General features: G+C 34.5%; 1 protein-coding gene across 13 annotated transcripts in view; it reads left to right on the top strand.

Annotated features, from left to right (window-relative positions):
* The window catches only part of COBLL1 (cordon-bleu WH2 repeat protein like 1), a 157817-nt gene that overhangs the window by 96515 nt on the left and 45269 nt on the right, over positions 1–16033 (top strand). For all 13 annotated transcript variants that reach the window (XM_041774042.1, XM_041774037.1, XM_041774041.1 and 10 more), the window contains 2 exons: positions 803–988; positions 13620–13821. In XM_041774042.1, coding sequence (XP_041629976.1) covers positions 803–988; positions 13620–13821 — 388 coding nt within the window. The remainder of the gene's footprint in view (positions 1–802; positions 989–13619; positions 13822–16033) is intronic.

Below are 16033 nucleotides of genomic sequence, written 5' to 3'. Positions count from 1 at the left end.
CCAAGTCAATGAATTGGCCCATGTGAATTTTTTCAGGATGTCTATTACCTATTTCTGTTATAAATAGGTTAAGAGTTTCCCTAGTGACACTGAAGCATTAGAGTAATTATTTATAGAATTAGATTTTTTTCACTGAAGCAGAAATCTATTGTATTAAATAACCACAGTTCATTGTTCATTGCTAAGTGCAATGGGAAATATACCATGCTGCCTTCTTGCAAGGAGTTAGAGAGATGAAACTGGTACCCAGAAAAAAAAAAAAAAGGAAAAAAAAAGTTACATCTATGGAATCTTTTGTATTTGCTGTATAGGGAGAGACTCTGTATGTTGAAGCGTTTAAAGAGTAGGTAGGGATTATCTGGATAGAAAGGCCAAATGCACTAGACTGGAAACAAATAGAATAAACGGCACATTAGGCAAGAGCAATATGAGGTGTGGGAATGAGGTACTGATCTCCATCCTGATACATTAAGGATTTTTATGATTTATCTCATCAAAGAAAAAAATTACACTTTTGCTTAAAAACACATTAATTGAACTTAATGGAGGTATCAAATCTTTTATGTTTCTTTTTATTACCAAATAATTGAGTCCTATTATTAAAAACAAAAGAAAATGCCAATTAAAAAAGGGGAAAAAACCCCTTAATTCTAACATGTTAAACAATATACATTTTGGTGCATTTTTTTCTAGATGTGGAAAATATGTACACACACACAGTGTTCTTATTAAATTATATCATATTAGAAAGTTACTTTAAAAATAGATGTATTTTATTTTCTGTGTCCTGTTTTTATTTAAGGAGAAAACCAAAAGCCAAGGCACCACCTCCTCCAGCTGAGACCAAGCATCTTGATGCCTCTTCAGATGATACTGTAGAATCCTCTGCTTGCATCATGGAACAGAAAGAAAACACGATAGATAAAGACATTGAACTCTCAGTGGTGCTACCTGGGGATATTATCAAATCTACTACTGTTCATGGCAGGTATGATGGAGCAAATGAAAGAGCAGTAGGTCCCTTCTGTCATTGATACCTTCTGTTGTATATGTACTTTTTAATTTTTTTTCTTTGACAAAATACTTCATCAGTTTAGTTATCTGTTAAATATGCTAAAAGGTGATAATTTTTTTCTAATATTTTAGTATCAATGCTACGAATTCGATGACCCCAGTCAAGTGACTCTTAAATTTAGAACTATTTTTCCTTTTACTACCTATTTAATAAGTTTTCTTAAAAAAAAAAAAAACAAAAGCCTTATCCAGAAGAAAAGTCTTTGGTTGTATTAATTTTGTTAGTCCAACCTACAAAGCAAGCCAATAGCATATAAGAAAATTCTTTCCTTCCTCTCCAAATTATTCCTTCCATTTTAAGCTGCCTTGCTGAATTTAATTTTGCAGAAGTTACTACTTTTAAAATGTCATACTCTCTTTTGTATCAAAACAGGTAAGTTTATCTGTAAAACTAGTAGGATTTTTTTAGTTCTTTGAATGCTTATCATTTCATTAAAGTACTCATAATGTGGATACATTTAATAGAAATGTAAAATTAAACTTTAACCTAGCAAGAAGTGGAAAGGTGATTTAGGAGGCCGATATTTTTAATACCTGTATAAAAATTGGAAAAATGGAATAAAGCCAAGTGTAATTTTCCATTTCATTTTGAAGTGGAAAGTTACATGAGTTGTATACTTGGTCTTGTTCCACCTTTCACCTTCAACTGCTCGTTTGTTATCAGGAATCCTGTTTTAGAAATCTAAGCTGATTTGACCTTTGTATATATATAGAGAGAAAGAGAATGTGTGTGTGAGTGTGGGTAAAATAAAAGAATAAGTAGCATATTGGGTATTGCATTCTTACAATGTGGTTTTATCTAGAAGAAACTCATTAAAGATAACCTTAATCTTAAGATTTACATCAAGTTTAGGTGTAACTTCACAAATTATTGCAAGTATGTGAAAATAGAAAAGTTTGGCATTAGCAGGCAGTATGTAGTATTGTGTATTAAATTTTTATTTAAGTTTGGTTTTGCCATTTATTTTGTATGGAAAGTGGTTTTGGAGATCAAGGGCTGAATTGTATTGAGGAGATTGTGAAACCTGTGATTGTCCTTGGTGGGCTTCTAGCTCAGGGGCAGGTAATCATCTAGATTGTGCTTCTTTTAGGTAAGGAAGGCATCTTGTGAGTAGAGACTATGGCTAACATCTTCAATCCTTAAAAGAATTCAATTATCCTGGTTTAAACATAATGATGATAATGGATGTGGCTAATTCAGGGGTAATGAAGGCAGTTCCTCTTATTTTCCCTGAAGTCAAAGTAATATTTCCTAGTCAGTATATTTCCTAGTTTTTTACTGATGCTGACAAGCAACAATGGTTTCTTCACCAGTACTCCTTAGACTTTGTTCTTAGGTAGGGATTTCCTTCCCTACTCCCCTTTGAGTATCTTAAGCTTCAGCCACATGACTCTTTGTTCTACAGAGAGTCTACTTTTCCACCTCCATGCCTTTTTGAAAATTTTTCCATCTGGAGTACTTTACCACCCACATTTTCTCCAATTTATGTAGCTCAAGTGACACTTGTATTGACAAAGGCTCCTTAGTTTTCCCAGAATTAATTGTTACCCCCAACTTTCAAACTTCCCTGACATTTTGTACCATTGATGGTTATCATAGATCGTTCTTTGCTGTAATTAATATGCATGTCTTCTTGAGTAAACCACAAGATCCACAGAGGTGTCATTACTTCATAGTGCTTAACGCCATTTCTTGCAATATAGTAGATGCTTAATAAATACATTAAAATGAATATTGCCTCCCTAAATTCTTATATGTAGATGGAGGTAGCAACTTAAATGGTATGTTCTGAAGAGACATTTGTTTGGATGGTCCCTGGTTACTTTCCTAGGATCTTCTAAGTAAAGACAATTTCTCCACGTAGAGAACAAAAGAGTTATGTCCCAAATTCTGATAGCTTTTTAAAATTTGTTTAGGGCTGAAAAAATTTCCTGAGGGCAGAATTTGTTTCATATCTGTGTTTTCAATAGGGGATTTGATTCAGGGACTGTTCCTAATAGTTTTATCATTCAGGAATAACTCCAGTTGTAGATCAGTGACTAATTTTTTAATACTAAGTGTTTATGATTAAGAGTGGTTGTGTGATTCCTGTTATCTTAGGAATGATTTTAGATATTTTAGGCTGCAATTGGGATATCTTAAGAGTATAGTTTGAAGTATCTTGAATGTTACAGCTACCGCTGGCCCATGGCTAAGAAACAAAAGTGTTTAACTATAACAACAAAATGTGCAAATACAAATGTTAGCTACCTAAAGTGAAGACCCATGACATGTATAACTTAAATTTCTTCTTGGTTTTGTTACTATAAATGAAATATGAAAAGTTTCAACAAAACAGTTCAGGAATTTAGTGGGAGATTAAGGAAGAGTCATTTTAAATAAGTTTACATCATAATGTTTTCTTAGATAAGTCAGAGTTCATATGTCACTGTGAGTGATCTTCAATTTTTTGAGACCATCTTTCCTTAATTTGTCTAAATATTCCTTGTGTATGCTATTTATTTTGGTAGTATTATTTAGATGTATTTCCTTTAAGAATAATATCGATATTAGACTGGAATAAAGATTTAGGAAACATATGCTTCATTTAACTTTTCAGATATATCCATTTATCTATTTATATTTTTTCCTCAAAATGTCTTCTTGGGGAAGAGTTTTAGAAAGTTTCTCTGTCTTCATATACAACTTATGCAGAGATATGCTCAGAATGTTCCATTTGCAGGAATGTGAACGCATAGCATTATCTTCAGAAGAATGCCCTTATTTGTACATTTATTTTTCACCAAAGAGCTTATTCAGATTAGGGAACACAATAAGGTCGGAGGTGGTAATAGACTTTATGCTCAGGAGGGAAGCTAAAAACTTGTCCTGAAATAGGTTGGTAACTTTGCACTGACTTACCAGTCTTTTGGTACTAGAGCTTAATGGTAATGCCTCTTTAAGGACCAAAAGTCACCCTTTGTCTGCCATCTTGCCGTTGCAAACTTTGCTTACATTGAGGGGAGCTGCAGTGCCAGCCTAAAAAGCCCTTGGGTATTTCTGTGTTCCAATCATGGATGATTAGATTGAAGGGAGATGGAATTAAAATATTTACTGTATGTGTGTGTAATATATATAGTGTGTATGTATATGTGCATATATAAACATATCTCATATGTGCACGTATGCAGACATACATAAACAGCTAAGTGTGTGTGTGTGTGTGTGTGTATGTGGTGGCGGAATAAACAACCTTTTTCACCAGATGGAGCAGTTCTGTGCCTTACTAAATAAAAGTAAGCATTAAAGGATGTTGCTGTTGGAGATAAGTTGCCTAGGGACTGCCCTCCTCAGAAAACGCTGCACTGTGCAACAGTATAAGTAGTGGTGTCTACAGGTACTTGGGAAAGTTAAATTTTAATGAAAAATGAGCTTATGGGCTAAACTGTTATAAACACTACAGAAAATAAGAAAATACGTGGATGTGCTTGTGTATCACTCTAGATTCTTATAGACAGGTGTCTGCCCAATATGTAATTATTTCTCCCTAAATAAGCGTGTGTTCCTTTTCCCCTCTATTCTCTTTCACTGGGACACTTTAAAAATAGTTTTCATTTGGGAGGTTTGGTAAAAGATGGACATTAATTCTCTTTTTTTAGCCTGTGGAGGGAGCATTGTATGGCTTTATTAGCATACTCTCCTACAAAAAGGAGGAATAAAATCAACACCATTTATAACAGATATATTTTTCTTTTATACTCCTACTATAAATAGAAATTTGTTTTGATTTGAACAAATCTGAGAATGCCATGAGTGAAAACACAAATAAAGAAAGCATAGAAATTGAAGTTAGAAATTCTGGGTCTTATAGTTGGTTGATTCCATAACTTGCTGTGTGACCTCAGGCAAGTCATCTTACTTCTCTGGCCTTTGCCTGTAAAATGACCCAGAGACCTGTTACACGTGGTTTGTGACTTAATTTGCCTGTCCAACAGCTCTAGTTTATAGCAGAATTGAGAGCCCAGTTTTGACTGGCAGCTCAGATAACTAGCTCAGAAATGGTTTATGTGGACTACAGTGCCATCTGTTGGAAGAAGTAGACTATGAAACATGACAATACTGGATCAATGTGGGTCAATTTTGTTAAAAAAAATCAATAACAAAACAGTATGAATTTCAAGAATTTCAAAATTTTATATCATACTTACATTTATTGAAAAGTGTCAAATAATGATAAATTGTAGTAAATACATTATATAATAGGTGAATAGATTTCAAAAACACACTGCTGAAAATCCATTCCTTGGCACAAATCATGTTGAACTCCCTAAAAATGCTTAAATTTTGGTTAGGTACTGATTCAATTGTAGCTGCTTAAAATAAATGTTGGAATTATTACTATTACTTCAGTATAACAGTGCTTGAGTTTTTATTGGTGAGACTGAAGAATCCTGTAATCTGGGCTCAAGTTCTGCCCTCCACAACCCTAAGCCAGGGATCCCATAAGACTCTGCTGGCTAATTGCTTTCCTGGTTGGTTGGGAAAAGGTAACAGAATACTCATAAATGTCCTCTGAGTGTCATTCTTAGGTGGACTACTCTCCTCTCTTCCTTTCCTGGCATCAGTGACCCTTGCTAATTTTTTTTTTTTTTTTTGCTAATTTTCTTTTTAGTTTTTTATAATTACAAACACAATAATTGGAGATTATATAAAGTGGAAAAATGCAGATAAGCCAAAAAATTTAAAACACCATGCCATTATTAAAAGACAGATTACAACTATTAATATTGTGGTATATAACCTTTTATTCACACACATGCACAGATACACACAGATGTTTATGTGTACACATACATATATAGTCACTTTTTAAAAAACCAACATCATAATGCACATGCCATCTTGTTAACTTGTCTTTTTTTAATGATTTCTAACTTTTGTGTTAATAAAATTTTGTCTTATCCATTGTCCATATTTGAACTGTACCAATTGCAGTGAGATATATTTCTAGTACTTTTCTTTTAATAAGGGGTGTGTGTGTTTGTTTAATAGGTATGCTATTAAATCACAGTTTTTGTGAAGGTACTTATTTAGGACTAGCTGTGAATGTAACATCCGAGATAAATGACCAAGTAGATTTAGCCTAAGGTGGTGAATTTCAGTTTTCCGAAATACTTGTTTTTAGCATTTGCTGTAAGAACTTTCATCAATTAATACTGATCTGATCGTTATTGTCTTCAAATCTTAATTCTGTTACTTTCTCTAAAGTGTTTCCTATAGCACAATTCAGTAAGCATTCTCAATTTTGAGATTAGGTTTATTTGTTTTATGTATGTGATCCTCTTCATTCATGCACCTAGGAATAGTTAGCATTATTTCATTCCTGAACACATTACTGAACTAGGTTGATTAACATAAGGTAAATAAACATCAGTGATAACAGGAGTGTTTGAAAAGTTCCCATATTATCATTGTAAGTCTAATTGGGTTGTTCGTATACATTTTTTTTGTTGTTGTTAGTATACATTTCTAAGGGGCAGTTAGAACCATTTCAACTCAACTCAATTTTGAGGATGCACTGAAAATGGTATAATGCTTTACTGGATGCTAGGGCAGATTTAAAGAATTATAAGGAAGACTCTTATTCATAAAATTCAACTCCTATCAGATACTTGAAATGTATCTATTTATAGTAAGTCCTTATCATCATGCATCCTCATTTTCCTTTGACAGTCCCTGTTTATACCTGTTGTCCCAGATTAATTACTAATAGTGCCCCCTTTTGCTCTCAGGTGTCCCAGATTGGATGATAAATTACATAGCCACCCTGCTGGAAAGTGACTTTGTTTAAACACTTCCAGGGGTTGGAGATTCACTGAGGCAGTTCTTAGACATCTTGCTGATCCAGAAGCTCTTTGAGGAACCATGACCTTCATTTTTTATATCTAGTTGGATCTTTGAAACACAAAAATGATGGTCTTATCTAGCAGAGAGCAAAACTAGGACAAGATTACCCCTAACAGGTGTTATGAATGCATGAAGTGTCACTGTAGGATTTAGAGAGTGATTTAGTGATGTCATCATTTTTTAAGTAAAACTACAGCAGATAGCAGTTAGCCTGTTACAAACCATCCACCCCATCCTGAATCCTGATGTATGATTTAGGAGGCTAAAATGTAGCTCTGTTAGGACTTAGGAAATTTTAATTTTGACTGTACCGTAATTGTGTATATGTTTTTCATAATCTGGTCATGTAACTTCTGTAATCTCAATTTTTTCATTCATAAAGCAGGCGTAGCTTTTGTGGTGGTTGTGAGCTTTCAAATGAGATAATATGAAATTCACATGCGGGATTGTCATTTATTTCTAAAGGGAGTAGGAAATGTCCGGGGATTTCTTCATTTCAAAGAAGAGAGAAGTTCATAGAATCTTAAAAAAAGATCTGCCTTCCAGGAAATTATTTTACAAGAAGAGAAAAAAAATCTGAAAATAATATTGCACAGTGAACTCTTAAATCATATAATAAACCAAAATTCAAAGTGATGGCGTGGTATGGAGGAAGACAATACTATTTCTTATTTGATTGAGGAAGTGATAACCAAGTTCAGCCAGTCCTTTTCTACTTCTAATAATTTGGCTCAGGTTTTTTTTTTTTTTTTTTTTTTTGCTCAGGTTTTGGGTGGACTGTTGGCATGCGCTCTCCTGCATTAGCAAACAGGAACACAATCACCTTCCTGTGCTGATTCTGGGGGCAGAACTTGTTAGCCAACTGCTGTTTGTACAGCAACTTGAGATAGTTATCCTCAAAACAAAATTATTGTTTTTGCTAGAAATAACCTGGGTTAATTGAATTAGGTAATTCTAAACTATACTCAGAAGATGATTTTGCTTTCTATGATGCAGTTCGTGACTAGTGAATCCCCAGAGCAGCCCCCATTGCACATAGAGCCTGCTTAAAGGTTAATGCCCTACTTTTATGGTGTTAAGGCTTCTATATGATAGAGTTAAGACATTTATTCCCGGGCAGCCCCAGTGGCTCAGCGGTTTAGCGCCGCCTGCAGCCCAGGGTGTGATCATGGAGACCCTGGATTGAGTCCCACGTCGGGATCCCTGTGTGGAGCCTGCTTCTCCCTCTGCCTGTGTCTCTGCCTATCTCTCTCTCTCTCTCTCTCTCTCTCTCTCTCTCTGAATGAATAAATAAATACATCTTAAAAAAAAAAAAAGACATTTATTCCCACCCTCAAAATCAGCTCGGTCAGAATCCTCGCTTCTGTACTTTTAGTACCAAATACTGAGGCTTCAATGAAATACTTGAAGCATTTGAACTGGTCTGAGGTTATTTTTGGAAAAGGTCTTAGCCCAACTTAATGCTTGAATCTCACCTCTGTGTAAAGATGTCTTGACTTGAGATACAACAAGGCTACTAGTCAAGTTTATTAATTAAGGAAGAAAAAACCAGCTTTTGTGCCTGTGTGTGTGTTGAAAGTATATGAATCTCTTTTCAACAATTTTGCCTTTTCATACATCCAATACCATGCAGAGAACTCAGGTGTATATTGTCTGCTATGTAAGATACCAGAATTACCTGAGCGAGAAATAATCACTGGTTCCTATAATATTCTCATTCAGTGAAACTGTCCTCACTGTACTGTCACTGTATCAGGTCCTGGGAATATACATTGCTAAGAGCTGGTTCTGCAAGAAAGGAGTTAAATTCTAAGTAGAAATGGAAGCCAAGTAACATTCTGAGGCCACTTTGTTCCCTGAGGTCTAGATAAGATTGGCCTGAACCCTTGTTCTAGATCTTGTGGAAAATTCATTCCCCTTTATATTATTGTAAATTCCTGAGGGTTAATGTCCTTTCAGCCTCCCCTGACTCTGACTTTATATCTTATTTTTGGACTCTTACTTTTTTCAGTCTCTACCTTTTCAAATTTCCTTTCTTTTCCCGATTTAACACCACCACCACCACTCCACCCCACCACCCCACCACCCCACCACCCCACCCCTGAAGCTACCAGGACCTTAGTGATGGTCTATGGGTCACCAGGGAAAGGTGAATAAGTGTATCACATAGCAAATTATTTAAAATAGCACTTTAGGCCTCCTGTTGGCTCCTGTCAACAGCTCTTTCATGTGCTAGTGTTCCTGCACTCCTGCCCTCTTCCTACTGCTTAGTTTCTTTTTCTGTTTCTTATGTCTCCTTACCCTTTTCTTTTGGCATTGGCTTTAATCCTATCATCACCTCACAAAATAAACTGAAATCTGACTAGTCTAGGCCACTATCTCCTCTAAATTTTTTCACTAGCTTTGTAACTGCTCCCCTAGACTATTCTGAATACAACAATAGCGACAAAAGAAAATAAAGTCACACACTAAATAAGTAAATAAGACATTGGCTTCTTAAATCATGTATAATACCCCCTATTATTTACACTTGTTTTTTAGTTTTACTTTAAAAATGAAACATGCCTTTTTCTCAAGTCAAAATAAAAAATGAATAAAACAGCATATAATCCTTTTATTTATTTTATTTATTTTTTAATTTATTTATTCATGAGTGATAGAGAGGGAGAAGCAGCCTCCATGCAGGGAGCCTGCCGTGGGACTCTATCCTGGGTCTCCAGGATCACACCCTGAGCTGCAGGTGGCGCTAAATCACTGCGCCACTGGGGCTGCCCCATATAATCCTTTTAAATGTAAAGTAGACCACATCCCTCCTACCGTGGTTTTCTTTCTCATTTGGTAAAATCTCACGTCACTCTGTTTCAGTCTACCACTTTCACCCGAGCAGACTGCTTTCTATTTTTTATTGAACATGTAGAGCACATTACTGCCTCAGGTCCTTTGCAGCTTGTCAACTCCGCATGGAATGCCCTTTCCCCAGATAACCCATTCCATTCAGGTCTCAGTTCTGTTATTTTTTGTTTGTTTGTTTAGAACATTTCCTAACATCCTTTGTTATCTTATTTTTCATTATCTGATGTACTATATATTTTCTTATTTCTTTATCCTCTTTTGATCACATACTGTAGTACACGCATGAGACCTGGCTGGAGTGCTTGTCAAAGCACGTGTTGCTGTGCCCCACTCTGAGTTTCTGATTCAGTGATCTGGACTGGGGCTTGAGTATTTATATGTCAGCAGGGTCCTAGAGATACTGATGTTACTGGTCCATGAGTCCTACTTGAAGTACCAATGTACCAGAACTACTCTGGCCATACAGTAGGCACTCACTACATGTGGATGTTTAAATTGAGTTTAAATGAAAAATTTAGTCCATTATGTCAGTGTATTTCAGGTGCCTAATAGCCACATGTGGTGAGTGCCAATGTATTATACAGCACAGGAAATTTCCATGTTGCAGAACAATAGGACAGCCTTGCTCTAGAACATAAATTACATAAAAATGGATTTCTATCCTGTTACCTCCCCGTAGTAATATCTTCATAGTTATGTATCTGGTCCACTTGGCATTTACCACAGTGGCATTTACATAAAATGGATACATACATTTTATTTTTCTATTAGATGGCTATTCAGTTTTCCCATACCATTTGTTGAAAATTCAATTCTTTCCCTAGGAATGTCTAATACCATTATCATATGCAGTACCAAATTCCCATTTGCGTTTGTGTTTGTTATAGAACTTTCTGATCTGTTGCATTTGTCTGTCAGGAAATAGGAAAACTTTCAAGACAAAACTGGCTTCTGGAATTATTGAACAAAGAATTAAACAATTATAGAATGAGAGAATAAAGTCATAAAGAAGTTCTATGATTTTCAGTTGCCTTTTAAAGAGACATTTTTATTAGAAAATATTTGGGCAGTGTTGAGTTCAGAAGGCAAGATATAGGTCTAGTCAGCATGCAACCTTTTTGCCATGAAATCTGATACCATGTGCAAAGATTAAAGGTGACCAAATTGACTGAGGGAATAGGCCATTATTATAATATTCTTGACCCATGATGTACTTTTATTAATTAAAAACGTCACAGATAAAAATGTAATACTTCATTAAGACATATCAAAAAAGGTTAAATAAGTGTGTATAAAGAGTGTTAAATTCTTTTTAAAAATGGAAAAATTTTTTTCCCTTAAATGTTCATATATTTGTACGTGGGGGATGAAAAATGATGACACTATTCTTATCTTGTTAACATTTGTGTATTTTGGGCAGCAATTTTGAAGAATGTTCATTTAAGAGGTGAAAGATGTTTAAAGTATAAGCTTTAGTGTTTTTATATTTATTACTTGGGACATTTATATGTATAGAGAGAAATACAGTCTGAACATATCATCATTTATTCATAGACAGTAGTAGACAGCACTCCATTTTGATTGTCAGTGAAAGTTCTCTCCTCTTCCAGCTTTACTATATTTATAATTGTATTTACCAAGGCATTACCTAATCCCTTTTAATTTTATTTACTGTCAGATAAGGGAGGTATCATTTCCAAGTCAAGAATTTGTATGTAGATCAAATTGGTCTCATAGAATACTTTGTTACCAAAAAATAAACTTGAATAATCCCATTATGCTAGTCTTCCTGTGGATGAAATTTAATATCTACTACTTACTGCCAAAATTTAGACAATTATAAACAATTTTATGTATTAGCATATTAGGTAGCTCAAGAGGACATAAAACTCCTAAGTTGTTATTGTGGAAGCATCTAATGAAGACATAGAGAATGTATTTTGAGAACTGAAACATTCCAGAGAAATTTTTTTAACTAAGGCACTTAGAATTTTTATTATTTTTCTTGATATAGATATAGTGGGGTGCTACTTGTAGGTGGGGGAAGAGAAGAGGTGTGAAGGAATGGGTAACTGCCACAGAAGATGAGGGTGAGGTCTGTGGGTGAACACGGGATAGTTTGAGAATCCATATAAAGTGTTGTTTAACCTCAAGGCCACACAGTGTGAGACAACTGACTCTCTTCCAAGAGAAGACTGCCTCTGTAGAAAAGCTACAGATCAAGGAACTCAACTTAGGCGAGTGGGGATGAAGTGCATACAAACACTGATGTACTAAATTAAAAATGTCAGACCGAATGATGATATTCCTAGCCTCACCCTGTCAAGTTTCTGAAAGCTAGTAGCTAGGTTCATATTATGTAGTCAAGAAGTTGGAGAATTTTTTACGAACGTTTATATTTCCCCATGGAAAAAAAATAACTGGCACCCAATTACCATCAAATGAAGCCCATCAACCTATACCTTAATTCAGGAAAATAGGACTTTCATAAAGTGTTTTGGTGCCTCATTCTTAAATAAGATCTAATAGCTTAAGATCACCAGACATTTAAGGAAAGCACAGAATACAGAAGATTTTTTTTAGTGTTCTTTCCTTAAGGGCTGACAATTAAGGACTGGAGACCACATTGTTCTATTATTGGCATAAATAGAACAGTAATATTTAACACTTAAGCAACTGTTTGAGATTATGTAGTTATTTGGTTACTTTTTAATTGTTGGAGCCCAAGTGCCCATAACGTTTTTTCTGTCAAGGACCAGATAGTAAATATGTTAGGCTTTGTAGACCATTCAGTTTCCAACACATTTACTCAAATCTGCTATTGTAAGACACAAGCAGCCCTAGATACTATGCAAAGAAAAAAAAAAAAAAGAGCATGGTTGTGTCCTAATAAAACTTTATTTACAAAAATTGGCTATGGTCCCACTTTGACCTACAGATTATAGTTTGCCAACACTTGGGCTAGTCCATCTAGTAGTGTGGATCTATGAGAAGTAGATACGCTGTAACACTTGTATTGTGTCTCCAGGGCCTAGAAAAATATTAAATGTCATTTGAATGAACTAGGAAAACTGTACTCTTCAGAATTTTGTGGGCTTCCTCCTGTTGATACTAACTGTGCTCTCTGAAGCCCAAAGGGTGGTGACGGTTCATTGTTTGTTTCTTTTTTTTTTTTTTTTTTCCTCTAAGTAAGCTCTATACCCAAAGTGGGGCTTGATCTCAGGACTCAAGATCAAGAGTTGTATACTCTACTGACTGAGTCATCCAGGCACCCTGAAGTGGCAGTGGTTCTTAATGCTTCATTTTTATGAGATCTTGGGAATATAACCAGTTTATAAGCCAGAGACTGCTGGTACTCAAAATAATATTGTGAAAGGAGCATTTGCTGAACTAAGTACTCTTGGGTAAGGGAGAACTTCTCTTGAAATTTATAATAGGATGACTACTTGGCAGATACAAAATATAGATAATGGTTAAACCAACACTAGGATGCAAGCCGTCTTGAACAATATTTAGACTTTTTAGCTATTATAATTTTGTCCACTTAAATATCTTGTAGTCAGGGAGACACTTGGAATGCAGGGCTCAGGCTCCCATGTGTACACCACTTCCTGTAGTGGGGGGAAAAAAATCTTGTAGCTAGATTTTTAAGTTGCTTTCACACATATTATTTTATATCCTTGTTTTTATCCACTGAAAACAGAATGACCCTAAGAAAAATGCCAGGAACAATAACTTTAACACTTAATGAAGTTGTTTTATGATTTATGATCAGTATTACGTTTTTTTTTTTTTTTTTTTACAGTAAACCTATGATGGACTTGTTGATATTCCTCTGTGCACAGTATCACTTAAATCCATCCAGTTACACAATTGATCTACAGTCAGCTGAAAATAATCCCATTAAATTTAAGCCAAACACACCAATAGGAATGTTGGAGGTGGAGAAAGTCATTTTAAAGCCAAAAATTTTGGATAAGAAAAAACCTACACCTATAATACCAGAGGTAAGACTGTCACTGTGATTTTGATTTTTTCTGGCAAAAATATTAAACTGATGTTTTTGGCCATTATCTGCAGCTCATATTTAATTCAAATGAAATAAAAATGGACTTCCCTGGTTAAATTTGATGTGAACATGGCTGTTTTGTTTGCTTAGGCCACTTTGTTTAGGATTCATTTGGTTATCAGTCTTTGGATTAACTAGATTTTGGGGAATACTTTAGTTTTTAGATGCTCTAAAGTGATCTATAGGACCATATCAGAATCTGACAATTCTAAGTGACCTGTTTTTTTTTTTTTTTTTTTAAAGATTTTATTTAGTCATGAGAGACACACAGAGAGAGGCAGAGACATAGGCAGAGGGAGAAGCAGGCTCCCCAGGAGTCCCAGTGTGGGACTCAATCCTGGATTCTGGGACCACATCCTGAGCCAAAGGCAGATGCTCAACCGCTGAGCCACTCAGACATCCCAATGATCTATCTGTGTTTTAACTTACTCTTTTAAAAAGCATTTTTTAAAGATTGATTTATTTATTAGAGCATGAGTGCATGAGTGGAGGTAGGGCAGTGGCAGTGGGAGAGGGAGAGAAGCAGACTCCCTACTAACACGGAGCCCTGTGTGAGCCTCAATCTCATCCTGAGTTACAGCCTGAGCCAGAATCAAGAATCAGACACTTAACTGACTGAGCCACCCAGGTGTCCCAAAAAGTGTCTGATATTTAGAGAAAGGTTTTTGAATCTTTTAATGAAAGTTTATTTAAGAATTTATTGAAAATATTTTTTGGCTTTGCTGTACTTGGTAAGTGGTGGTTATAACTTATTCTAAATTGTTCATTTGAGCTATACAATGACTCAGTTTTCTGTAATATATGAGTTTTTAAATATTTGAGAGAGACAGAGAACAAGTTGTGGAAGGGGCAAAGGGGAGTTAAAGAAGCAGACTCCTCGCTGAGCAGGAAGCCCAATGCGGAGTTTGATCCCAGGACCCTGATGACATGACCTGAGTCGAAAGCAGACGCTTTACTAACTGAGCCATCCGGGTGCTCCATAATGTATGAATTTTAAGCAAAAAAAAAATATTTTTTCAAAAAATTTTAACTAGAATCAATCTTTTTTTTTTTAACCAGAATCATTCTAATATCATTAGTTCATTTTATAAAATTGTTCTGTTGCTATAAGCAATAGGAATAGAATTTTATGGGTTTCAAGAAATATTTTTTCATTAGGAATGCCAACTTTTTTTAACTTCAGAAAATATATAAAGGCTAATTATATTAAATTAATAGTTTATTTACATATGACTTGAGTGTGTATATTCTCGTATATTCTTCATATCATGTTAAAGTTAATTTTATAGTATTAAACCATTAATGTTCTATAAAATATTGATATTAAGAATTAGGATTTGGGCTATTTCCTGTCTAGATACATATCTTATGTATCTAGGTGGAAATAGTATTTCTTCTATTGCATGGGATTATACATAGTGTTTTAGTTTAATGAATACACGTTAAACTTTGAGGATCTGCAAACCATAGATTACACTTACCATGGTAACATGTTTCTAAGTTCCATTTGTATACGAGTTAATTACATTAAAGTGATATGTTTAAAATCTTCTCAATTTTAATTAGTACTAGGTAGCTAATATTAAGGAATATCTTAATATTCTTTTAATATATTAAAATTAGCCAAAATATTATTGTCGAATAATAGTGACAATAGGTAATTACAATAGCTAAAATTTATTCATTGATAGTTTACTATGTGCTAGACACAATGCTAAGCTTTTTACACGGGTTATCTCATTTATTTATCTTCTTTTCAGTAGAGAGAAGCACAAAAATTTTATATTTTAACCAAAATACTTATTTATTCCATGGAGACAGTTGACAAACCATTAGATAAATATTCAATCAAAGCATAAAATAGAACATGTATAACTGTTATTTATGGATATTTGCTCATTTTATAATATTTTGGGGAACAAACAAAAATATCAGTATCAGATATGAGTCTTTTACGTTGTCTTTTATAGTTAAAATCTAACACCTTTACAAGGGTTATGGATTTAATCTAGACTACTTAATCAAATTTTTTCTAAGAATATGCTTCAGTAAAAAAAAATAATAATTTTACACCAAAATAGAAAAGTACTATATATTTTAGGACTCTATATAATTGTAAATCATCTCTTTATTGTAGACATCATTGTAGA

This window comes from Vulpes lagopus, chromosome 11 (genome assembly GCF_018345385.1).
Source record: "Vulpes lagopus strain Blue_001 chromosome 11, ASM1834538v1, whole genome shotgun sequence".
In the NCBI taxonomy this organism is placed as follows: Eukaryota; Metazoa; Chordata; class Mammalia; order Carnivora; family Canidae; genus Vulpes; species Vulpes lagopus.
The sequence above is the reverse complement of the archived record's forward strand: the minus strand, read 5'-3'. Positions and strand labels throughout refer to the sequence as shown.